This window comes from Notolepis coatsorum, assembly GCF_963971535.1.
Source record: "Notolepis coatsorum genome assembly, chromosome: 5".
Classification (NCBI taxonomy): domain Eukaryota; kingdom Metazoa; phylum Chordata; class Actinopteri; order Aulopiformes; family Paralepididae; genus Notolepis; species Notolepis coatsorum.
In genome coordinates this window covers 68885059-68911958 of record NC_140169.1, presented here as the reverse complement: position 1 = coordinate 68911958, position 26900 = coordinate 68885059, and the positions used below count along the sequence as shown (strand labels likewise).

The 26900-nt window shown below is 44.2% G+C and overlaps 1 protein-coding gene across 2 annotated transcripts in view; it reads right to left on the bottom strand.

Annotated features, from left to right (window-relative positions):
* The window catches only part of gtpbp8 (GTP binding protein 8), a 55767-nt gene that overhangs the window by 7743 nt on the left and 21124 nt on the right, over positions 1-26900 (bottom strand). For both annotated transcript variants that reach the window (XM_084313795.1, XM_084313796.1), the window contains exons 5-6: positions 20419-20549; positions 13393-13492 (exon numbers count right to left, since the gene is read on the bottom strand). In XM_084313795.1, coding sequence (XP_084169921.1) covers positions 13393-13492; positions 20419-20549 — 231 coding nt within the window. The remainder of the gene's footprint in view (positions 1-13392; positions 13493-20418; positions 20550-26900) is intronic.

Below are 26900 nucleotides of genomic sequence, written 5' to 3'. Positions count from 1 at the left end.
AGCCGAACGGCAGCCTCTGGTACTCGTACGCTATGCCCTGAAACAGGAAGCGTAGGAATTTCCTGTGAGGAGGGAAGAGGTGAACCAGTCTCCCACTCTGACAGCGCTTAACAGGTGTTTGACGGTCAACATTCTGAACCTTCTCGCCACAATCAGCCGATTGAACGCAGACAGGTCCAGTATAGGTCTGACACCTCCCGATTTCTTGGGCACCAGAAAATAGCGGGAGTAAACGCCACGCGTTGCGTCCTCCCTTGGAACCACGACGATGGCCTGCTTCTCCAACAGAGATTGGATCTCGTCGGCCAGAGCTGTCACTGCTGCGGACCCTGACAAAAGGGTCTGTACCAAACCCAAAAACGGAGGGTGGGGTTGTGCAAACTGTAACACAAGCCCCGCCCTCAGCGTTCTCTCCATCCATCTCGACATATGGCACTCCTGTAACCATACGTGATGATAATCCCAAAGCGCACCCGCAGCCAACTGGCGCTGGTCCGCCAGGAACCGTAGATAGGTGGCCCGGTCCCTCCCGCTGTGTGTTGCCAACCCTGGACTCGCCAACCGCGTGAGCAGGGTGTCTCGCGGAGCCGGGATATCGCACCCTGACTCTACCAACGAGGCAATCGCACCCAAGGGGGGACCCCGACAGAAAGGGCCGGCCTGATACGGGGAGAGCGGCCATCACCCCTGGTGACATAGGCTCCCCCACTGAGCATCTTCCCAGCATAGACTGCTGAGGACAGCCTGCTCTGCAGCTGGACATGCAAGGTGTGTGGTCCCCACGCTGACCGATAGGGTGGGTTCCTACACACCGTAGCCCTGTAGTGATATTACTACCACCCAAATCACGCGTGCCTGACTGACCACCGCCGGTCTTCCGGTCGGGGGAGGCACTAACGTGATACCCGGCCTCCTGGGCCTAGAGTCCCCCCTCTGACCATTTTTTTTAGAAACAGGGAACCCTGCTCCGTCGACAGACACAACACCAGGCTCACCAAACACAGATGCAGGATGTGTGGTGTGGGAGCCGCTTGACAGCACAGCCTTCTCATAGACAGACCCAGGCCTAGCTAGCAACTGGGTGTCAGCCCCTGTCTCCATGAGAAGCAAAATGTGGGGCCGCTTGCGCTTCACTGGAAGAAAGCGGCCTGCAGCCAAAGGGGACAAATCAGAGCCCTGAGTCCCGTAGTGTAGCGGTGGGGGGGGGGAGTAACCGGAGAGCGTGCTAGACACAGCTAGATGGCAACGTTTTTTAGGGTGTGCTCATCTAATGTAGCCGATCCCTCGGCCGCCGAGGCTGTCGGCCTTGTGATCACCTGTTTTCTTTGTGCCCAGGGTATCTCAGGCGGGGGAAACATGGCCGCTGGCCGGGGGCCTCGCCGCAGCCGCTGGCGAGGCCGTGCTCTTACCTCTGGCTGCGTGGTGTGGGGCGGTGTGGAGCCCAGGTCAAATACCGCCCACGCCCCTGCGGACAGACCAAAAAGTCCATCTGCGGAGAGGGGAGCCCTGAGGAGGGGAAGTCTCCTCTCCTCCTCAAGGGGAGACTGCTCCAACCAAAGATGCCTGTGAACAACCGTTGACAGCATCCTAGCCCTCCCTGCGGTTATAGCTTGTGGCTGGGTCAAAAGCTGTATAACCTCAAAAATCTGTGCGATATTTTTGACGTCGGCTGGCCCTAAGGCCCCACAACCCAACACCATTTTGGACAGAAAAGCAGCCAATTGAGCAATGTTATTGGTTGCTGCTAAATTTCGTCCCGCGGCGGTATAAGCTTCATCAGCCCACTCAGCCACCTGCCGGGCCGACTCGCCCTCCAGCGTCGGCTTCCGGGTGGGATACCGTTCAACCATGCCAGGGCAAAGGACCGATGCTACCCGCTCCTCTAAGCACGGCACACCTGTCCTGGGCCCTGTCGTCAGCCCATCTACCCGTATAAAGGGTAAAAAAAAACTCAACATTAGACACCGATTGACCTTCAGCAATGAAACGGTTAAGAGGAGGGAAGAGTGGTGACAGCCCCGGCGGGGCACATGGGAACGGCGCCCCAAGCATCTTAGCATTAGCATTAGCTGCACGCTCTAGGATACTTGGAAAAACATCCAAAAGTGAGTCATGATGACCACGTTTATCCAAATATCCCGCCCCCCCCGCGCCAATACATCACCCGGCTGTCTCGCGAGACAACGAGCAGTATTACATATACCAATGCCTGCTAGTGCAGGTCCTACCTGGGCGCGACGCGGCTCGACTGCCAGCCGTCACGCGAAGTCCCTCGGTCTGCTGTCATGCAAAGAGGAAAAATCAGGATAGGACCGTCGTGCTGTCAGGACGTGGCGAGAAGGTTCCGGGGGCTGGCGAACTTCTGGCGAAAGCCCAACACTGTGAAATTTCTCCCTATGCTTCATAACAAATGTCCTGTCCGAAAGTGCATTCGAGCTGCTTCCGCGTGTGGAAACGAATGAGGAAGGGTGAGGCGTGACCACTTCCGGCGTAATATAGTCAAGTCAAGAGTCAAGAGTTTTATTTGTCACGGCATACAAGTATACAATGAAATGCGGGAGTATTATATAGAGTCACGCATTGGGAGTGGCGTGGTCACGTGCAAGTGGGTGCATTTGATTTTGTTTCCCAGAGTACAGTAGGTACTGGAGATAATGTAATATCTCAGTAGGCAGAGCGAGACGCGATTGGCCAGTATGGTATATAACTGAAGATGTGTCTTGAACGTCATGTGAACTGAAGATGTGTCTTGAACGTCATGTGAACTGAAGATGTGTCTTGAACGCCATGTGAACTGAAGATGTGTCTTGAACGTCATGTGAACTGAAGATGTGTCTTGAACGCCATGTGAACTGAAGATGTGTCTTGAACGCCACGTGAACTGAAGGAAGTCGCCACATTTCACTAAAATGCTGCTAACATCTTATGCTTGTTTTCTGGTTTTGCCACTGTGATGTAATCCAGTATCTGAGGAAGAACTCCTCTTCGTCCTTTTCTGACGCCGTATTAACACATTAACAAGTGCCGTTCAGCAGGGGGCACTGTGGGCCATCAGTGCCAGCACTCTGTTCAATTGGGGATAATGCCGTCACGTTTGCAGTGCTAAAAACTATATTAAATATTATAGCTATGGATCTAATAACGTGTTCGATTGTCAGTGAGTTTCTTCCAGTCAACATGCAAAAAACAGATAATTTTTTCATCCGTACATTTTCGTTTTATACCGTGGTGAATATTGAGTATAGTAGGCCTGCCGCGATAAGCAATAAATCGATGAATTGCTGCGATAATTAAAATGAATGCAATGATTTTGACGGGCGCGATTAATTGCTATTTGCGCGTTTGTTTTAATGAGGCGGAACCAGTGCCCCTTGTCAGTCACTGTCCGTGTTGGGAGGCGGGCCGCTGACGTTACTAGAGTACAGCACGGGAGCTCCGTGGGGCAACGCCACATAGCTTAACTACATTTCTCAATAGTGTTGCTCCTTTTAACCAAGTAGCATTATTTGTAGTGTAACGTTAGCTATTTTTAGACCCAAGTAGTTACTCGCTACTGCCCGGAGAAACTGGACTGCTAAATAAAGATGAAAGATAGAGCTTTGATTCTCATTCCATGCTAACAACATTAGCTAAATAGCTAACAAACGAAATACAACGTATAGCATAGCTACAAGTACAACACAGAATAACGTTAATACAATTACATGCATCATTGTTTACAATGAACGGGTGGGGCTAGTCAAAGGACTGGACACGGGGACAAGTTAAACATGAATTAATTTATTATAACACTCCGGTAGTTTCGAGTCGTGCTGCAGTGCTTACGCACCACAGCTATTCTATTATATACTGCTTTGACGCTTCCTCCTCATCGTTGATTGCCTGTAGTAGCTGCATCTAACGTTAGTAGCTAACGTTAAAACTAACCTAAAGTTAGTTGTTCACCAACAATTTGTTTTATCATTAGCTCAAAAACAGAACCGGACGGGGGGGGGGGGGCAGGTGGCGCACGGAGATTACGTTCGTCACCAACACCGGGAGACACTAGGATTCGCCTGTTCGAATCCAGCTCCCGGCGTTGCTATCAGCTTGGCTGGCCTCTCACACTGATACAATTGGCTGTATCAGGGGGTGGGAAAGCTGAAGGGTGGGTCCTGGGCGTTGTGGACAGCGACCCCTACAGTTCGGTCGGGGCGCCTGCTCAGCGAGGGTTGGAACTGAGGAGAGATAGTGTGGCCTCCCACACGCTACACTCTCCCCGGTGAGAACCTGCGCGGCCAGGTTGGCCTGCCCCAGGCTGCACATGCGTCGGAGGAAAGCATGTGACAGTCTCCGGTCTCCCGGACCAACAGTAGGGGAAAGTACGCAACAACCAGGAAGGGTGGGATGGGAGAAAAATCGGGAAAAAAGGAGGGGAAGAAAGATTATAAAAAAAAAAAAAAAAAAAAAAAAAACAGAACCGGACGAGACAAGTTGTCGGCTCATAGGTTCTGCTTAGGATAATCACAACAATACTTCCGGTCCGGTCGGTGGGCTTCAAAATAAAAGTCTAAAACACCGGAAAAGACGGAGCGGTGGGCTTCAAAATAAAAGTTTTGGGAAATAAATTTCGCGAATCGCGATATTTTCGGGGGCAATTAATCGCCCAGCAAAATGTGTTATCGTGGCAGGCCTAGAGTATAGTTTGAGTGATTCTGAGTAATCCCAGGAAAAGACGCGAAAACAGCGTTTCATTTGAATTCACTAAACACGTTGCCATTCCTCGCTTGGATCAACAATCAATGTGAAATCAACGCTAGATTATCGGTATTATCTTTCATCATGCACGCATGAAAGGGGGCTTGGAGCAGGGTGCCCATCCGTGCTGTGATGTGACCAACGGGATACAACACACACACATACTACACAGACACAAGCGATCGCGGGGAAGAAAATATCTGATCAACGCAAGATTGGTAATATATAGTCCTTACCTGGTCTCTGATGTACTGCAAAAAGAATAATCCAATTATCTGATCGCCATTCCAGATATCCACAGCGATCCTGTCTCTGACGTTATCCAGCATTGCACATGAACGGGCGGGCGGGGTCAGTTGTCCAAGCCATTTTGCCGGAGTGTTTAGAACCGGTAGAGAAAAGAAACCACATCGTTTCAAATGGAGTGCAATAGCGGCCGCAAGGCGTTGGGCAGCGGTATTGACCGTCTGCGATCTCATACACATTCAGTACAGCATGCACAAGGTGCCTCGATGGATTATGAATGGCAATAGCGAATAAAAGAAATAACGATCATAACGAGTTTACTCGTTGTTGCCGTTATTCGATTGGCGGGCTATAACGAGTTAACTCGTCATTGGCGGGGAATGTGTTAACATGGCGTCTTAGTCAGATGAAGTTTCATGGGTTCATGTGGCGTTTAAGACAACCGAAGCCTATGGCAGTGGTAAACAGGTGGTAAATCGGTGGTAAATCTGTGGTAAATCAGTGGTAAATCGGTGGTAAATCAGTGGTAAATCAGTGGTAAATCAGCAGAGAATAACCAAAAACGGTTGCAAAAAGAAGGGTGTCTTGATCTTTGTATCAAAAATGACTTAAATTAAGACTGGCATGGACTTAACCAACTGATATCCTGAAGGAACCTTTTTTTTTTTATTCAAGCACCCATTTTCTGATGAGACCAATCATGTTGAAGTTCTCAGCCAGTTGCTCAGGAAGTTGACAGTTTGGGCGAGGCTGTGGATATAGAGTGTATATCCACTCCAGACCCTCATCAACCCATCTCTATTCTCTTCTGGATAGTATCATATTTCTCTACTAATATGACTTGTTAGTTGTTACCGCTGGCCAGTATAGTTACTTCCATAGTGTATTTACACCTGTATCAATGCACATAATAATACTGTACATAGATCAGATTAGCATTATTTACTCAGAAGCTTTGTTATTAATTTAATCACTCATTAGACTGTATATTGTTAATGCACTTTACTGTTACCTTGCACTCTGGTTAGATGCCAATTTATAGTAACAATACATTTGAATAGAATCTAGTTTGCAGTTAATATTATTAGGGAGCAAAAGAAAAGTAGCCTTATACTGACATCTACTGGTCAGTTAAGTGTACTGCAGGACATTAAACCTGCTGGCTACAGGCTATTCCTGTGACAATCACAAGAGCGATGATCTCTCTCAGTAAGCTATCACATGTGCAAATTATCCTGCATGGCAGAATTTCGATTACTATGGTGAAATGTTGCTGTTATTTAAATACATGGATCAAATGTCCATGTTTTTTTTTCTCAGCCCTTTTAGGATTAAGTTCATAATAAAAATAATTTAAACAGTGCTGTCACAATCTTAGCTATGGTCAAAGTGTTTAATAACCTATGAGTGTGAATAATTGACCCCAGAAGGCATTAAAGAGTGGGGCTACTTAATTCTACTGCAGTTTTTAAATAGCCTGAGAAGTTGGAGCGTTTAACATTCATCTGGTCTGGACAGCATGATGGAGAACACACTACAGGAAGGCCTATAGTGAAACATATAGTATTCATAATACTATCAATACTGTATTGATGTATAGCATTCCTGTGTTTTCTTCATACACACTATAGAGATGTACCACATAAATACTGTATTGATTCATAGTATTTCTGTATTTTTTTCATACACACTATAAATCTACCACAGAAATACTGTATTGATTTACAGTATTCCTGTTTCTTTCATACACACTATATAATCTAGACTTACCACATAAATACCGTAGTGATTTTTATTCCCGTGTTTCTTGATAAACACTAATACTGTAGTGATTCATCATAGTATTCTTATAGTGGAATATTTAAGAAATTTAAGGTGAATCACTAGTATTCTGGTGGTTTTACGATAGAAATACTACGGTACTAATATACCTAGTATTAAACCTAATCAGGAATACTATAGTTTCACAATAGCCTTGTTAATTTTAGTATCATGGGGGAGTCAACTGAAAATAATGAAAAGACCGGATTACGTGAGATCCACCAGTGCCACATTTCGCATTTCACATTTTTTTTTAGGACGTCAACGTTTCATGCAGCTCAGACTTTGCATTTTCATTTCATAAAATGTCCATTTGTTCCGTTCATGGCAATGCACAGCTTCATAAAAGTGCAACAGCATAATTTCATAATTAAAAAGCACCTCCCGCACCTCCCATTCCATGAGCGACAAGGAGCAGGGAGAAGAAAGTCGTATCTAGCCTGCCCCCCCCCCCCCCCCCTCAATAAATAAACAACACAAAGTGGTATCTAGCCTGCCCCCTTTACTCAATAAATAAACACCACAAAGTGGTATCTAGCCTGCCCCCTTTACTCAATAAATAAACACCACAAAGTGGTATCTAGCCTGCCCCCTTTACTCAATAAATAAACACCACAAAGTGGTATCTAGCCTGCCCCCTTTACTCAATAAATAAACAACACAAAGTGGTATCTAGCCTGCCCCCTTTACTCAATAAATAAACAACACAAAGTGGTATCTAGCCTGCCCCCTTTACTCAATAAATAAACAACACAAAGTGGTATCTAGCCTGCCCCCTTTACTCAATAAATAAACACCACAAAGTGGTATCTAGCCTGCCCCCTTTACTCAATAAATAAACAACACAAAGTGGTATCTAGCCTGCCCCCTTTACTCAATAAATAAACAACACAAAGTGGTATCTAGCCCGCCCCCTTTACTCAATAAATAAACAACAGAAATAGATGGTCTGTCAGTTACGCATATTTAACAAGCAATATTTACAATAACATAAGAAAGAAAAATAGAAAAAAAATTATAATAAAATTCAAACAGTCATAGGGAAAGCTATTACCCTTCAACTTCATGAAGCCAAATTGCCAAAAAGTATTGACTCGGTCGCGGAATTCTGTTTGTCTGTCTCTTACCACATAGGGGACAAAGAGGACTCTGTTTGTCTGTCTCTTACCACATAGGGGACAAAGAGGACTGTTTGTCTGTCTCTTACCACATAGGGGACAAAGAGGACTGTTTGTCTGTCTCTTACCACATAGGGGACAAAGAGGACTCTGTTTGTCTGTCTCTTACCACATAGGGGACAAAGAGGACTGTTTGTCTGTCTCTTACCACATAGGGGACAAAGAGGACTGTTTGTCTGTCTCTTACCACATAGGGGACAAAGAGGACTCTGTTTGTCTGTCTCCTACCACATAGGGGACAAAGAGGACTGTTTGTCTGTCTCTTACCACATAGGGGACAAAGAGGACTGTTTGTCTGTCTCTTATCACATAGGGGACAAAGAGGACTGTTTGTCTGTCTCTTACCACATAGGGGACAAAGAGGACTCTGTTTGTCTGTCTCTTACCACATAGGGGACAAAGAGGACTCTGTTTGTCTGTCTCTTACTACATAGGGGTCAAAGAGGACTCTGTGTGTCTGTCTCTTACTACATAGGGGACAAAGAGGACTCTGTTTGTCTGTCTCTTACCACATAGGGGACAAAGATGACTGTTTGTCTGTCTCTTACCACATAGGGGACAAAGAGGACTCTGTTTGTCTGTCTCTTACTACATAGGGGACAAAGAGGACTCTGTTTGTCTGTCTCTTACCACATAGGGGACAAAGAGGACTGTTTGTCTGTCTCTTACCACATAGGGGACAAAGAGGACTGTTTGTCTGTCTCTTACCACATAGGGGACAAAGAGGACTCTGTTTGTCTGTCTCTTACCACATAGGGGACAAAGAGGACTCCGTTTGTCTGTCTCTTACTACATAGGGGTCAAAGAGGACTCTGTGTGTCTGTCTCTTACTACATAGGGGACAAAGAGGACTCTGTTTGTCTGTCTCTTACCACATAGGGGACAAAGAGGACTGTTTGTCTGTCTCTTACCACATAGGGGACAAAGAGGACTCTGTTTGTCTGTCTCTTACTACATAGGGGACAAAGAGGACTGTTTGTCTGTCTCTTACCACATAGGGGACAAAGAGGACTGTTTGTCTGTCTCTTACCACATAGGGGTCAAAGAGGACTCTGTTTGTCTGTCTCTTACCACATAGGGGACAAAGAGGACTGTTTATCTGTCTCTTACCACATAGGGGACAAAGAGGACTCTGTTTGTCTGTCTCTTACTACATAGGGGACAAAGAGGACTGTTTGTCTGTCTCTTACCACATAGGGGACAAAGAGGACTGTTTGTCTGTCTCTTACTACATAGGGGACAAAGAGGACGCTGTGTGTCTGTCTCTTACCACATAGGGGTCAAAGAGGACTCTGTTTGTCTGTCTCTTACTGCATAGGGGACAAAGAGGACTGTTTGTCTGTCTCTTACCACATCGGGGACAAAGAGGACTGTTTGTCTGTCTCTTACCACATCGGGGACAAAGAGGACTCTGTTTGTCTGTCTCTTACCACATAGGGGACAAAGAGGACGCTGTGTGTCTGTCTCTTACCACATAGGGGACAAATAGGACACTGTTTGTCTGTCTCTTACCACATAGGGGACAAAGAGGACTCTGTTTGTCTGTCTCTTACCACATAGGGGACAAAGAGGACTGTTTGTCTGTCTCTTACCACATAGGGGACAAAGAGGACTGTTTGTCTGTCTCTTACTACATAGGGGTCAAAGAGGACTCCGTTTGTCTGTCTCTTACTACATAGGGGTCAAAGAGGACTCTGTTTGTCTGTCTCTTACCACATAGGGGTCAAAGAGGACTCTGTTTGTCTGTCTCTTACTACATAGGGGACAAAGAGGACTGTTTGTCTGTCTCTTACCACATAGGGGACAAAGAGGACTCCGTTTGTCTGTCTCTTACCACATAGGGGACAAAGAGGACTCTGTTTGTCTGTCTCTTACCACATAGGGGACAACGAGGACTGTTTGTCTGTCTCTTACCACATAGGGGACAAATAGGACACTGTTTGTCTGTCTCTTACCACATAGGGCAGTGGTTCCCAAAGTCGGGGTCGCGACCCAAAGGTGGGGCGCGAGCAGCCACGGGTGGGCCGCGAGATGATTAAAAAAATAATAATTTTTTTTTTTTTTTTTTTTTTTTGTCAGGCCACTGAACTTAGAAGCAGGCCAGGACAGTGTTTCTAGTTGTATTCTAAAATTCTATTCTATTGTATTCTAAAATGTGACTATATGGTTTTATATTAACTTAATAAATAAACAAAAACGAAAATCTACTTATTTCAACGAACATTTCAAACTAAATAACAGATTATGCACATAAAACGCTGAAAACAACCGAAGCAACAATAGTATTTTAATGAGGCTATTATTATTATCATTATTATTTTGCAACAAGTTAGCCCTCTCATAAATAGCACATATAAATGAATAACTAACTTGAACTAACTTAATAGGATTGAAGTGATATTTGGCTTAAAAAATCGGTCGCCTGGCAAAAAAAAAAAAAAAAAAAAAGCCAGACGATGTGCATTGGGCCGCGGCTCTCTGACGCCTTATTTTCTGGGCCCTGGCCTGAAAAGTTTGGGAACCCCTGACATAGGGGACAAAGAGGACTCTGTTTGTCTGTCTCTTACCACATAGGGGACAAAGAGGACTGTTTGTCTGTCTCTTACCACATAGGGGACAAAGAGGACTGTTTGTCTGTCTCTTACCACATAGGGGACAAAGAGGACTGTTTGTCTGTCTCTTACCACATAGGGGACAAAGAGGACTCTGTTTGTCTGTCTCTTACCACATAGGGGACAAAGAGGACTGTTTGTCTGTCTCTTACCACATAGGGGACAAAGAGGACTGTTTGTCTGTCTCTTACCACATAGGGGACAAAGAGGACTGTTTGTCTGTCTCTTACCACATAGGGGACAAAGAGGACGCTGTTTGTCTGTCTCTTACCACATAGGAGACAAAGAGGACTGTTTGTCTGTCTCTTACCACATAGGGGACAAAGAGGACTCTGTTTGTCTGTCTCTTACCACATAGGGGACAAAGAGGACTGTTTGTCTGTCTCTTACCACATAGGGGACAAAGAGGACTCTATTTGTCTGTCTCTTACCACATAGGGGACAAAGAGGACTCTGTTTGTCTGTCTCTTACCACATAGTGGACAAAGAGGACTGTTTGTCTGTCTCTTACCACATAGGGGACAAAGAGGACTCTATTTGTCTGTCTCTTACCACATAGGGGACAAAGAGGACTCTGTTTGTCTGTCTCTTACCACATAGTGGACAAAGAGGACTGTTTGTCTGTCTCTTACCACATAGGGGACAAAGAGAACTCTATTTGTCTGTCTCTTACCACATAGGGGACAAAGAGGACTCTGTTTGTCTGTCTCTTACCACATAGGGGACAAAGAGGACTCTGTTTGTCTGTCTCTTATCACATAGTGGACAAAGAGGACTGTTTGTCTGTCTCTTACCACATAGGGGACAAAGAGGACTCTATTTGTCTGTCTCTTACCACATAGGGGACAAAGAGGACTCTGTTTGTCTGTCTCTTACTACATAGGGGTCAAAGAGGACTCTGTGTGTCTGTCTCTTACTACATAGGGGACAAAGAGGACTGTTTGTCTGTCTCTTACCACATAGGGGACAAAGAGGACTCTGTTTGTCTGTCTCTTACCACATAGGGGACAAAGAGGACTCTGTTTGTCTGTCTCTTACCACATAGGGGACAACGAGGACTGTTTGTCTGTCTCTTACCACATAGGGGACAAATAGGACACTGTTTGTCTGTCTCTTACCACATAGGGGACAAAGAGGACTCTGTTTGTCTGTCTCTTACCACATAGGGGACAAAGAGGACTGTTTGTCTGTCTCTTACCACATAGGGGACAAAGAGGACTGTTTGTCTGTCTCTTACCACATAGGGGACAAAGAGGACTCTGTTTGTCTGTCTCTTACCACATAGGGGACAAAGAGGACTGTTTGTCTGTCTCTTCCCACATAGGGGACAAAGAGGACTGTTTGTCTGTCTCTTACCACATAGGGGACAAATAGGACTGTTTGTCTGTCTCTTACCACATAGGGGACAAAGAGGGCTCTGTTTGTCTGTCTCTTACCACATAGGGGACAAAGAGGACTCCGTTTGTCTGTCTCTTACCACATAGGGGACAAAGAGGACTCTGTTTGTCTGTCTCTTACCACATAGGGGACAAAGAGGACTCTGTTTGTCTGTCTCTTACCACATAGGGGACAAAGAGGACTGTTTGTCTGTCTCTTACCACATAGGGGACAAAGAGGACTGTTTGTCTGTCTCTTACCACATAGGGGACAAAGAGGACTGTTTGTCTGTCTCTTACCACATAGGGGACAAAGAGGACTCTGTTTGTCTGTCTCTTACCACATAGGGGACAAAGAGGACTCTGTTTGTCTGTCTCTTACCACATAGGGGACAAAGAGGACTCTGTTTGTCTGTCTCTTATCACATAGTGGACAAAGAGGACTGTTTGTCTGTCTCTTACCACATAGGGGACAAAGAGGACTCTATTTGTCTGTCTCTTACCACATAGGGGACAAAGAGGACTCTGTTTGTCTGTCTCTTACTACATAGGGGTCAAAGAGGACTCTGTGTGTCTGTCTCTTACTACATAGGGGACAAAGAGGACTGTTTGTCTGTCTCTTACCACATAGGGGACAAAGAGGACTCTGTTTGTCTGTCTCTTACCACATAGGGGACAAAGAGGACTCTGTTTGTCTGTCTCTTACCACATAGGGGACAACGAGGACTGTTTGTCTGTCTCTTACCACATAGGGGACAAATAGGACACTGTTTGTCTGTCTCTTACCACATAGGGGACAAAGAGGACTCTGTTTGTCTGTCTCTTACCACATAGGGGACAAAGAGGACTGTTTGTCTGTCTCTTACCACATAGGGGACAAAGAGGACTGTTTGTCTGTCTCTTACCACATAGGGGACAAAGAGGACTCTGTTTGTCTGTCTCTTACCACATAGGGGACAAAGAGGACTGTTTGTCTGTCTCTTCCCACATAGGGGACAAAGAGGACTGTTTGTCTGTCTCTTACCACATAGGGGACAAATAGGACTGTTTGTCTGTCTCTTACCACATAGGGGACAAAGAGGGCTCTGTTTGTCTGTCTCTTACCACATAGGGGACAAAGAGGACTCCGTTTGTCTGTCTCTTACCACATAGGGGACAAAGAGGACTCTGTTTGTCTGTCTCTTACCACATAGGGGACAAAGAGGACTCTGTTTGTCTGTCTCTTACCACATAGGGGACAAAGAGGACTGTTTGTCTGTCTCTTACCACATAGGGGACAAAGAGGACTGTTTGTCTGTCTCTTACCACATAGGGGACAAAGAGGACTGTTTGTCTGTCTCTTACCACATAGGGGACAAAGAGGACTGTTTGTCTGTCTCTTACCACATAGGGGACAAAGAGGACTGTTTGTCTGTCTCTTACCACATAGGGTCGTCTGAACTCCTCACACATCTCCAGGGCGATGAGGTCGGCTTTCTGGAGACCAATACTGCCGTCCACCAGTAGGAATATCCTCACTAGACTAGAAACAACCAATAGGAGAGAGGCATCAGCCAAATAGTATCTGTGCAAGATATTAAGTAGGGGGGGGTGTGTGTACTGGCAGGCGCTTGTTCTGATCTTCTGATTTTGGAAGAGTCATGTTCCTCATGGCTTGACATGAGTCAGATAGGGCTGGGTATCGAAATTCAATACTTTGATCGAATTACTTCCAATACTAAATCGAGTATCAAAAAATGCTGTAGTATTGAATGAATGATGCTGTGTCATTCAATACCGAATTTTGATACTTAAAGTAGTTAATCTCATCAGTGTCAGTGAGCCAATAAGCATGTTTGTTCCAAGATATAATATTTCTTCTGTTCAACCACAATCCAAAATCATCCAAAATGTAGCAAAGTCTCGATTGGCTTAACACAGCACACACAATGCTGGTATCAGTATTGGCACCGCTATCGAAAATGTTCTAACAATTTCCAGCCCTAGAGTCTTCTTCTCGTGTGTATACCGCCACCTAGAGTCAGACTATCTTCTTCTCGTGTGTATACCGCCACCTAGAGTCAGACTATCTTCTTCTCGTGTGTATACCGCTGTAGTGGAAAATGTGTACTATCATCATTAAATTACTATTAATTACTATTACTTACTTGACATGGAATCGCGGGTTAAAAGAGTTGAAGGGGTTAAGAGGGCCGGGAAGTAAGTTGAGATAAACATGTTCGTTTAGACAGAAGGTATTTGTTTGGCACAGGCAAGTCCAAGGCCGGTTTGTGAAGACAACATGATAAGGGAGAGAACAAACTTTAGTATGGGATCGGGGTCAGTTAGACCTCCAGCGGTATGGGGTGATTTAGGAGAAATGGCGCTTTCCGGCTTGTCATTTTGGTCATCTGATCAGCTGGTCTTGGAATGATATACCTGTTTTGATTCGGAGGGAAGGGGGGCAGAGAGACTTTCACCTTTTCTGAGCACCGGCCGGGAACCATAACTTTCCTTCCTTCAAATCTGTAACTACTTATTCCTTATTAAAGTACCCGTATATCAATTAAGTCCAGCCTCCTCTGGTTCCTAAAGAAGCTCCATTCTCCTTCAGCGCCACCTACAGGCTCTGATGAGATCCCCATCACTCTCTCCACGGCATGGCAGTGATGCAGAAGATTCAGTGTTCCAAACACCACCGCATCTCAGTTAAGGAAGAAGGAGTGTTGTATTCTGGGTAGTGTAGGATTTGGGTAGTGTTTTCTTAGAAGATAAAACCATTAAGACAATGCTCTAGGTCTAAGTTCCCTTGGACCTTAACCCTTTCACTACCACACTACAGAAGGTTAACCTTTCACTACCACACATCCCTATCATGTGTTCTATGTGCTTTTGTTTGTGTTTTTATTCTAATGTTATTTATCTTGATTTTATTCTGTTTGTATTGCTAACCCTTTTTCACACAGGATTTTAGCCTGTACCTTCTGGCAGGGGGACTGCCAATGGAAATTAGCCCTTTGGCAAAAATTGGGTGCATTTACGTTTTTAAAATGTTTTATTAATGTACGCTGTGTGCCCCTTGAACAAATAAAGTAAACCTAACCAAACCTAACCTAACACTACAGACGGTTAACCTTTCACTACCACACTACAGAAGGTTAACCGTCTGTAGTGTGGTAGTGAAAGGGACCTTCTGTAGTGTGGTTGTGAAAGGGTTAACCCATTGTTGTGTGGCAGTGAAAGGGTTAACCGTCTGTATTATCGCAGTGAAAGGTTAACCTTCTGTAGTGTGGTAGTGAAAGGGTTAAGACGAGAGAGTGTTGATATGAAAATAACTATTTTTATTTCTGACCTGATGTTACGTCAGGTGTCAACATTTCAGTTAGCTAGACTAGGTATAGACTAGGTATAGACTAGGTATAGACTAGGTATAGACTAGGTGTAACGGCCAAAATGGATTAATGTGCAGTGGATTTATGTGACCAGAAGGTGGCGCTTCTTTTATTTAAGCGTCAGGTAAACCTGTAGGAGTTTTAACCCGGAAAAGGCAATGGTTTTTGACCGCACGTACGACGCACGTACGACGCAGGTCTCAGGTCGAAATGTTTGTATCCAATTAGGTATCATATTCATTATCATTTAATCAGTTTAAGGAACAAAAAACAAGGATATTCTGTTTGCACGGTGAAGCAAATAAATATCATTTTCCAAGAAAGCTGCCTGCATTGTGTCATTGGGACAAGGACTGTTTGGTATGAGACCAGGAATATAACGGCGCGTCAGCCAGTCTAACTAGGGATCAAGATTTCTCAGTAGCTCCGTATAAGACGGGAGCTCCTTTAATACTAGGTATAGACTAGGAATGGCATCTCTCGCAGTGAGGAACTAATCTAGGAGGGCCGAGGTTGTGTTGAACTTTAGGTGCCAGAAAGGGAGATAACCAAAGGAGCGAGTGATAACAAAAGGTCATATTATGCCAGAGAGAGAGAATCTTGGTCTCTTTGGTATTTCACCTTGGAGGAGAGAGGGCTTCTTTGGTAATCAGGGGTGTACTTCGTTACAATACAAAAGTACTATTTTGCGGGTTTTGTACTTTACTTAAGTATTATTAGGTCTGTATACTTGTACTTTTACCAATTACATTTCAGAGAAGGAAAAAAAACATACTTTTTACTGCTTGCATTTAAAATGCAGACCTACAAAGTAAAAAGTGCATATCTCGCAGGTCCAACTATTTTATTTACTATATTTGTTTCTCTGGCCGAACTGACGTTAACGTTATTAATCCTGCGGCCGCACTTTATTTAAAAACAGCCAATCAAATCCCCATCAATGGAAAATGAACACGCCCATACCCATGCTGATTGGTCCTTGTGCAAGACTAGAAAGCGGGGATCTTTGATTAAACACCTGCTATCAGAAGAATAGACAGTCAGAAAAAAAAGTTTTTACTTTAAATTTTTAGTACTTAAGTACATTTAAAAGTAGAAACCTTTGGACTTTTACTCAAGTGTGTTTTTAGCCAGATACTCTGACTTTTACTCGAGTACGATTTTGAGACGGTACCCATACTTTCACTTAAGTATAATTTCTGGGTACTTTTTACACCCCTGTTGGTAAGGGTAGTCCTCTTTGGTATTTCAGATGGAGGAGAGAGTATGTTCTTCTTCGGTATTCAGACCCGCGGGTGCTTCATGGTTTCCGTGACAACGTGACTCAGTCTGCTCCCCGCCTGCCTGTGTGAACAGCTCTCTCCCTGCCCTGAATTCCCACCGGGCCTTAAGAAGTCTGGCAGCACATCACCCCCCCCCCCACCCTCATTCAGCTCCACTGGCTTCCTGTAAAGTCTTGTGTCACCTTCATAATCCTCCTGCTGACATATAAATCCCTACACACCACCGCCCCTCAATACCTATCCGACCTTCTCCACACCCTCCCGGAATATCCGCTCCTCTGACACAGGCTTGCTCACCATCCCACAAGCCAGGTTCTGGACTTTGTATTTTGTTTCTTAGTCTCTAGGTCACCGGTATCCTCTCCCCTCCTCCTTCTTCTATTGTAAAGAGCCTTGGGTATGTGAAAGGCGCTATATAAACTCAACCCATTATTATTATTTAAAAAGGTCTTTAACACTTTGGGTGCCGGGAAACGCCTAAACACGTCATTCCCGGCCATGCTCAAGTTGCCGAAGACGCCTTACAGCGTCTTTAATATCAATATTTCAAAAATCTGGGATCGGATTCATATGTCCCCTCCGCTGGCCTGAGATCCACCAGGAGGACCCACTGAGCTCTCTGGCGGTTCAGGAGCGCCATCTGGTGGCCGATCGGCGCAATCGCTTAACAGGAAGTGCCGTAGAGGTTGTGCTGGACGGCCGTATTACTTCCGGGCACTCGGTACATGTCCCGGGACTCTGGCTCGTCACACTACATAGCGATCGATTGCCAATAACTCGATAAACAACATGATTTGGACGTATATACCATTATACAAGCTGGAGATGGACCGGGTAAATCTACATCCCATAATGATAAAATGTCTACTCTACGATGATCGCCCAACGGCGCGCGGAGACTGGGGTGAGTTTTAGCGTGTAAAGTTACCGTCTTCGATACTAACTGCTATTATCAACATTTGACCCACATTAGATGATTGGTATAACGCTGCCCACGGAATTATAAACGCCCCCTAGCCCATCCGGTCAACATCAGATGACGTGTAGTAACTTCTAGAAGTACGTCTAGTTGGAATTTTTTATATCGTGCTGATTGCCATAAAACTGTATTGCATCATCAATATAATGTATTTGGGGCTATAGATCACGTTCTGGAGAAAGCTGCAGAAAGAGATGAAAACATACTTATACATTAGACCAGGGGTGGGCAACTTTGTATATGGTGAGGGCCACAAAATGTCCACAATCAATCTGGGGGGCCGCATTGTTTATCGGCAGTCCCGCCAGTAGTACCCCATCACTCAAATAGCCAATAATAGTCACAGATGTGATAAATAAGGTATATAAACAATTATAATTTGTTGTAACTTTGTTTTTATTCCATTTCAAATGCATTTAGTAATGCAATTTCAACTTTATGAATTTATAAACAGCTGAATTTAAAAGTATTGCTGTAACCCCAAATATATACAAAAATGATCAATTATAATTAAGGCTTCTAATAAAATAAATGTATGAACTTAAAGCCCACTGCTCAACAAACACAAAGCAGCATTCCTGCTGCATTTCACTACAACAGTAAATCAAAAGTGCAATAATAAATGATTTTGTTAAATGTATAAACTTTTATCCTGCTACTAAACAAAACATTATAACACTGAAATGCATGTTATGGATATGAAGCACTCAGGAATGTTTTGTTTAGTAGCAGGATACAAGTTTATACATTTAACAAAATCATTTATTATTGCACTTTTGATTTACTGTTGTAGTGAAATGCAGCAGGAATGCTGCTTTGTGTTTGTGTTATTAGTGTTATCTGAACACTACAAAAGTAAACAAGTAAAGTGCAAGTAAAGTAAAGTGCAATACTACATGCCTCCCATTGACCCTTTATCAAACTGGCATGACATTCACCCTCGCCCCACAGTGGGTCAATAATGGTTATAATAATAATAATAATAATGGTCCCCTCTCTACACCTCTCCATCATCTCTCCCCCCCCTCTCTACACCTCTTCATCATCTCCTTCCCCCCCTCTACACCTCTTCATCATCTCCTCCCCCCCCTGTCTTTAATGAGACACTTGTGGTCTCTCCATTTGGCGCACAATAGCAGGAATGTCAACTTCAATGTTTGTGCATGCAATCTGTATCAGATGAAATAATGTTTCATCCGACAGCCTGTTTCTCTCCTTTGACTTGATGTGCTTCATGTTTGAGAAATTGCTCTCACGTATGTATGTGCTCCCAAACATACTGGCCATAGAGAGGGCAAAGTCCCTGAGGAGTGGGAAGCGGGGCTCAGGTAGCAGTTTCCAAAACGAAATTCCCCTCTCATTTCTCTTTGCTTGAAAAAAAGGATCTGACTGTAGCTCGCACAGTTCAAGCTGCAACGGTGGGGGCTGCTCTGACACCGTAGCGGTGAGGGGGCCGGCAAACAGCGCTATCCGTGACTGCATGCCGTTGAAATCTTCAAACCGATCATTGAATTGCATTTGCAGTGTTTCAATGTCGCTCCTGTACTTTCCGACGGCTCAGCCATCGGATTTCTGTGTGTAGCTGCAAGTCGCCATAATCAGTGTCCATCTCTTCCAAAAAGGAGACAAACTTTCTATGGTTTAGTGACCTGTTGCCTCCACGAATTAGATTGGTAACCTTGGTAACCAAATCCATAACATGGCTGTATTCAAGCTTCTTGGCACAGAGAGCCTCCTATATCAGATAAAAAAAAAGAAAAACGATTTAACGACTCTCGCATATAATTTGACTACACTCGACTCGCATTGGTCATTATAGTGACGCACAATAGATGGAAATTATGTTAGCGAACTTACCTGATGTATAATGCAGTGCAGCATTGGACACTCAACGCCACTCTGCCTTAGAAGCCCGGCGAATCCATCGGTAACAACAGCCGACAGTTTATCAAAACCCCCATATTGCTGCACGGCACTTTCAACAGCGTTGAATATGTGCACACTAGGGCTGACCCCTATTAGTCAAATAGTCGACTAATCGATCGAAAGAAGTCATAGTTGACTGCCAACTCTTCTTAGTCGAATACAATACAAAAAAATAAAAAAATAAAAAAATAAAAAAATTTAAAAAATAAAAAAATGTTATAATTATTATTTTTTTTAATATTGGCCTGGGGCCGCATGGAACGTCGGTGAGGGCCGCATGCGGCCCGCGGGCCGCCAGTTGCCCCTCCCTGCATTAGACCATACTTTACTATGAATATGTGAATGAAAAAGTTTAACGTTGCTACACAATGAACAATACATATAGGACTTTGAATGGGCCCTAATAATGGCAATGTAGCAATAGAATTTAAAAAGTTATAGCCCTGCAAAGAAGGGGACTTTCTCTATAGACAAATAGAGCCGGCAACCTACGGTTGATAATGAATTTAACCCATGGCAGCCAAAGTGTTAAAAGTCTTGAAAGGCCTCAAAAAGTACTTCAAGTCGGGGCACCAGGGTGGCGCACCCTGTATCTCTCTCCCATCCTTCCTCTCTGCCAGACTTGTATCCGAAATAAAGCAATACATAAACAAATAATTTCAAGTCTTAAAAAAATATTTTAAAGTCTTTAAAAGTCTCAAAACGTCTTCAAACGGACGTGCCTCCCTCGATAAGGCAAATTCACCAGAGAGATATCCTCCCTGCTCTAGTTGAGAGTGAATGGACACTGCAGAGTCATCTTCAACCACCTGGAAGGAAGCCTCTTTCAAGTGACCCCATGATCTGGCCAACGACTCACTGTGTCCTGGTGTCCAGGTATGGTACTCACTTTGTCCTGGTGCCCAGGTACGGCTCCACCATGTCCACGAAGTCTCTGGGTGCCCTGTATCCGTATCCTGGCATGTCGACCAGGGTGAAGGCGCGCCCCACTTTGAAGAAGTTCATTTTCTTCGTGTGGCCCTGATGACGAGGGAACAGGGAAGGACATGGTGTGTAAGAGGATACAGAGATTTAAATAATAATAATAATAATAATAATAATAATAATAATAATAATAATAATAATAAATAAAAAACTGACAAGTGAAAAAGACAGATGGAAAGGCCTACAACAAATTCTAATTAAAATAAATAGACTCAAATGTATTGTCATCATACAGCACAAGTACAATACAGAACATCTAACCAGAGTGCAAAGGTCACAGTAAAGTGCATTAACAATATACAGAGTGATGAAATGTAAACAAGTGATTACATTTACATTTAGTCATTTAGCTGACGCTTTTATCCAAAGCGACTTACAAGTTCTGTACAACAAGACAGCAAGAAGGGTACAACTCTATCAGCTGAGTAACAATATTCATCAAAGTGTTGAGTGTTACAGTGTAGGTTAGTTTATTAGGACAAGTGCATGACAGTAAGGTTAGTTAGGGTTAGATTTTATTAAATTGTTTTTTAAATTATTTCAGATAATGGTTGAAGAAGTGCGTCTTTAGTCGACGGCGAAAGATTGGACGTGTTTCGGCTGTCCTAACTGGGGTGGGTACTGTAGTTCATTCCACCATTGTGGGGCAAGGACTGAGAATAGGCGACTTCTCTTTGATGACCCTCCGGGAGCTTGGATAGGAGTAGGTCTGAGGCGGCCAGAAGATGCAGAGCGTAGGGGTCTTGAGGGTGTGTAGTTAGAGACCATTGACCGGAGGTAGGCGGGAGCAGTTCCCTTTTCCGCACGGTATGCCAGGTCGAGGGCCTTGAAGCGGATTCGTGCAGCAATGGGGAGCCAGTGCAGGTCCCTAAGAAGTGGGGTGACATGGGCCGACTTCGGTAGGATTGAGATCAGGCGGGCCGCTGCGTGATTAAATGGAATATATATAATGAAGCTACTGAGTAATATGCTAATCTGATGTATGCACAGTATTATTATGTACAGTATTAGTATGTACAGTGATATTAACGGTAGGAAACGCCCTGGCCCTGAGGAAAAGAACAGGCCGCAGCACACTGACGAACAGGAAAACATTGTACCAACAACGCTGATAATAGGTGATTCTGCTGTAGGCCATATCAACAAAAAGATAAATACAAAGATATACTGCTACCCTGATGGAACTGTTTGTGAAATAACAAAGCACATTCCAAAGATTCTATCGGAAAACACAACAGCCAGGAAATTAATCATCCACGTAGGAGCAAATTACATCTCAAATCGACAGTCTGAAAATCTGAAATGTGATTTTATTAAATTGCTGAAATTGCTGGATTCCACAAACATTGAATCGCACATCAGTGGCCCCTTGCCAACAGTCTCTAAATTGACTGAAATATTCAGCTGACTTCTCCAGCTAAACAAATGGCTCTCAACTGCTTGTTTGCTACACAATGTCAATTACATTGCAAACTTCGACATGTTCTGGAGACGTGAACAGTTGTTCCAAAGGATGGATGGATTTTCTCTTAACAGATATGGAGGAAACATTTTCACTTCCCACATTTTCTACTCCATCGACAACGGCCTTGCAACAAGCTCTAAGACGGACAGTACAATACCACAACCTAACTCTGATGACGTCAAGACGATAGAATCGCTATCGGAGGACATACAGAGCAAGCTGATTGCTGAGGGGTCGGAACGACTGGAGCGGATCGCAGAGGACATCCACAGGATTACAGCAGAACTAACAGCAGAACTAACAGCGCTCCCCCCCAGCTCCCCCCGTATCGACGTCAAGGCAGTATATCGGCCTTCACTCTCCTCGCCCCTCCCTATTGCCATGTCGACACCAAATTACCAGGCACCCTTTCCCCCCCTCTCCCTCATCACTGTTCTCCCCTCCCCCCTCATCTCCCCCACCTGCCTTTCACGCCAAAAATGGTCGAACTGGTAAATGCTGGTCGGATTTACAGCCAGGCATCTCCAAGACATCACAAAAGAACTATTCCACCATCTTTCCTCGACAGTCCACCACGCCCCCCACCTCGCACCCAAACTACTGCTATCAATTTGTTCCAATAACAAACCATGCTGTTCCTGTTCTCACTATTATCAGACTCAAGAAGAAATGCCTGACTCATACTGTAACACTTAGCAACCTCAGACCCATCATTGCTCAGCCAAGGCCGGCCACACCCCCCATCACAAAATCACTGACAATGGCCCTTCTGAATGTTAGATCGTTGAGCAACAAATCTTTCTTAAAGGGGAACTATCTTATAAATGACCTTTTCCAGTGTTTAGGGTTATTTTCTAGCTATGTGGACTTATAGTAATAGGATCTATGTCTCTAATTCTCGATTTGGCGCATTCTTCCAATTCTCCCCTCACAATAATGTCCCTCCCTCAAGTGAGTCATCTGAAAATTAGCCTATATGGGACGTCATATGGTGCGTAAGCGTATTTGCATAATAACACCCGCCCCCTCTAGCTGCCCGCCGAGCGAGAGAACTGTAAACGCTCTGCGTGTCTCCCTCTCCCTCTCGAGGAAGTCCACCACCGTGCTGCGCTACAGCTCATGCTCCCGAACCGAGAGAGAACTGTAAACGCTCTGCGTGTCTCCCTCTCCCTCTCGAGGAAGTCCACCACCGTGCTGCGCTACAGCTCATGCTCCCGAACCGAGAGAGAACTGTAAACGCTCTGCGTGTCTCCCTCTCGAGGAAGTCCACCACCGTGCTGCGCTACAGCCCATGCTCCCGAACCGAGAGAGGGAGAACTGTAACACTCTGCGTGTCCTCCCGGCTCCCTCTCCCGGGAGGACACGCAGAGTGCTTACACTTTTTTTTTTTTCTCTCTCTCTCTCTCTCTCTCTCTCTCTCTCTCTCTCTCGACTGACTGTCACTCTCTCTCTCTCTCTCGACTGACTGTCACTCTCTCTCTCTCTCTCGACTGACTGTCACTCAAAGTGCTTATGGGCGGAGCCAGGCCATAACAGCCTGATTTCTTGTGGCTGAAAAATGATGGGTTTGAGTACTTGATTAGAAATATAAACCAATGCATTTTTCTTTTTTTTTAAACGTACAGATATCTTCAATAGACTGACAGGAATTGTTTAAAGTTGCCCAAATAGTGCTAGGAATAGTAAAATAGTTCCCCTTTAATCAATGAGCTGATAACTGAAAAGAATTTGCAATGCATGTTCCTAGTCGAGACCTGGCTAAATTACATTACTGGTGCGATAACGCTGATAGAAGTCTGCCCTCCAAATTATAAGTATTATCAATCGGTCAGACAAAATAGAAAAGGGGGATGGCTTGCCGCTATTTTATCTACATCGTTTGTATGTAATGACATTGACATGGGTGAATTTACATCATTTGAATATCTTGCTATTGAGCTCAAAGCTGAACTGTCTTTGCTCATCATCACATTGTACCAGCCACCAAAATACTCATCAATATTTCTGCAGGAATACTCAGATTCAGATTCCTTTATTAAGCCATTTGTGTAAAACACATTGGTAATTGTTGCGGCATTACAGTGTATGCATTTTTCATACAAAAAAATTTCCACAGTAACAACACCACCAACACAGGACAAAAAACAGTGCTGTGGAGGATTAATTATTTAAATACATATATATATACAGGTGCAGATCAATAAATTAGAATATCATGGAAAAGTCTATATATTTAGCTGTATTAATGCAGTAATTTATGCAAAAGGAGCCCCAACCAAGTACTGAGTGAACATACATGAACGTACTTTTCAGAAGGCCGACATTTCTATATACAAAAGAAAAATACATCTATTTTGAATTTTTTATTGGTGATACAGAATTTTGGGCTTTCATGAGCTGTAAGACATAATCATCAAAATTATAACAAATAAAGGCTTGAAATATTTCACTTTGTGTGTAATGAATGTATAATCTACGCTTTTTGAATTGAATTACTGAAATAAAATAACTTTTCCACGATATTATAATTTATGGAGCTGCACCTGTATAACGTGTAAAGTGCAGAGTTCCAGTAAGGACCAGTGCAGTGTCATTGTCATTGTGCCAGTGTCACTTGGGGGCAGAGGGGGGGACCTGAGGCATTGATCAGCCTGGCGGCTGAGGGGAAGAAGCTCAGTCTGTGACGAGCTTTCACAGCCTTTGGGATCCTCAGCCTTCTCCCAGAGGGGAGCAGGGTGAAGAGGCTGTGACCGGGGTGGGATGGGTCGGCCATGATCTTCCTCGCCCTCTTCAGCGCCCCCTGGAGTCGTGCAGGGACCTGAGGGAGGGCAGGGGACAGCCGATCACCCTCTCCGCGGAGCGAATCACCCGCTGGAGCTTGGCGAGATCTTTTGCCGCTGCAGCGGGGAACCAGGAGATGATGGAGTGGGTGAGGATGGACTCAATGATGGCCGTGTAGAATTGGGTCCATGGTCACGTTTCTGTCGCCCGACGCTTGAGTGCCGGAAACGTAGAACTACGTTTTTCTCACAGTATTTCTTTTAATCACTATTGCCATTCATAATTCAGCGGGGCACCTTGTGCATACTGTTCTGAATGTATCTGAGCTGGCAGACGGTCTTATACCGCCCTCTAACGCCTTCGGCCGCTATTGCACTCCATTAGAAACGGTGTAGTTTCTTTTCTCTACCGAGCTGCGGGGGCCGGGTCCTAAACACTCCGGCAAAACACGCGCTTGTAGGGATGGCTTGGACAACTGACCCCGCCCACCCGTTTATGTGCAATGCCCAATAATGTCGGAGACAGGATCGCTGTGGATAACTGGAATGGCGATCAGATAATTGGATTATTTTTTTTGCATTACATCAGAGACCAGGTAAGGACTCTATATATCCAATCTTGCGTTGATCTGATATTTTTTTCTACCGCGATTGAAGCCATCTGTGTTTTATGTGTGTGGCTGTTTACCGTTGGGTGCAGGAGGGGAGGGGGGAGCGCCACGCTCCAGGGCCCATTTCATGTACAGTATGCACGAGGAAGGATAATAATGATAATCTAGCGTAGATTTCAGGAAGATTCGATAATCAGGCGAAAAATGTCAACGTGTTTATTGAATTACACAAAAACGCTGTTTGTGACTTTTTCCTGGAATTACTCAGAAGCACCCAAACTATATTCATATTCAAAACGGTATAAAATGGAAATGTACGGATGAAAAAATGATCTTGTTTTTTGCACGTTGACTGGAAGCAACTCACTGACAATCGGCGGCGTTATTAGACCCATAGCTATAATATAAAATATAGGTTAAGCTCTACAAACAAGGTGAGCGATTACATGGGGTTAATGGACGGCAAGGCCAGATGCACTTCCCGGAAGGGGCGTGGCACTCAATGTGTTAAAGGCAAAAAAAAGTCAAGTGACAAAATCTCCCCATGGTTAAATAATAGCAGTGTTGATCAGACAAAGAGAATCTGTAGAGCTGCTGAACGAAAATGGAGGAAAACCAAGCTCACAGTCCACTGCGATATATATAAGGAAGCCATGACTGCCTATAACAAAGAAATACGAGTGGCAAGAAAGGACTATTTTTCTAAGATTATCACAGAGAATGTTGGAAACTCTAGAATATTATTCTCAGCCATCGACCAGCTACTCAACACTGCCCCCACCCCTCCACAGTCATCTGCATCAAAATGTGAAGAACTAGCATTATTCTTCAATAACAAAATAACTTCAATTAGAGCCAGCATTAGTCCTGATACAAACATGGACACCATCAACAAACCCTGCGAAAAATTAACCATAGGAAAATGTGCTTGCATTACATCAACTGAGCTTTACAAAACTGTCATCGAATGTAACTATTGACCCTATACCTACAGCATTTTTTAAGAGAATATTCGAGAGTATTGCAAGTCATGTCCTAAATATTATAAATACATTGCTTCTGACAGACGCATTCAAAACAGCTGTCGTAAGACCCTTACTAAAGAAACCCAAACTAGACAGTAATGTACTAACCAACTATAGGCCAATATCCAACCTCCCATTCATCAGCAAGATACTTGAAAAAAAATTCTCAATACAAATAAACTCCTTTCTCAAAGAAAACAACATCATGGAGGAATTTCAATCAGGCTTCAGAACGCACCATAGCACTGAACCTGCTCTTACAAAAAATTATTAGTGACCTCAGAATAAACTCTGATGTAAACAAAGTCTCAATTCTTGTCCTATTAGATCTAAGCGCAGCATTTGACACGATCGACCATGATATCCTAATAAATCGTCTAGAAAAGTTAGTTGGTCTTTCTGACTATGTATTAAACTGGTTCAGAACATATATCAAAAGGGAGAAAATATTACGTCAGGCTTGGAGATCATTCTTCTGAGAAACATGACACCTACTTCGGAGTTCC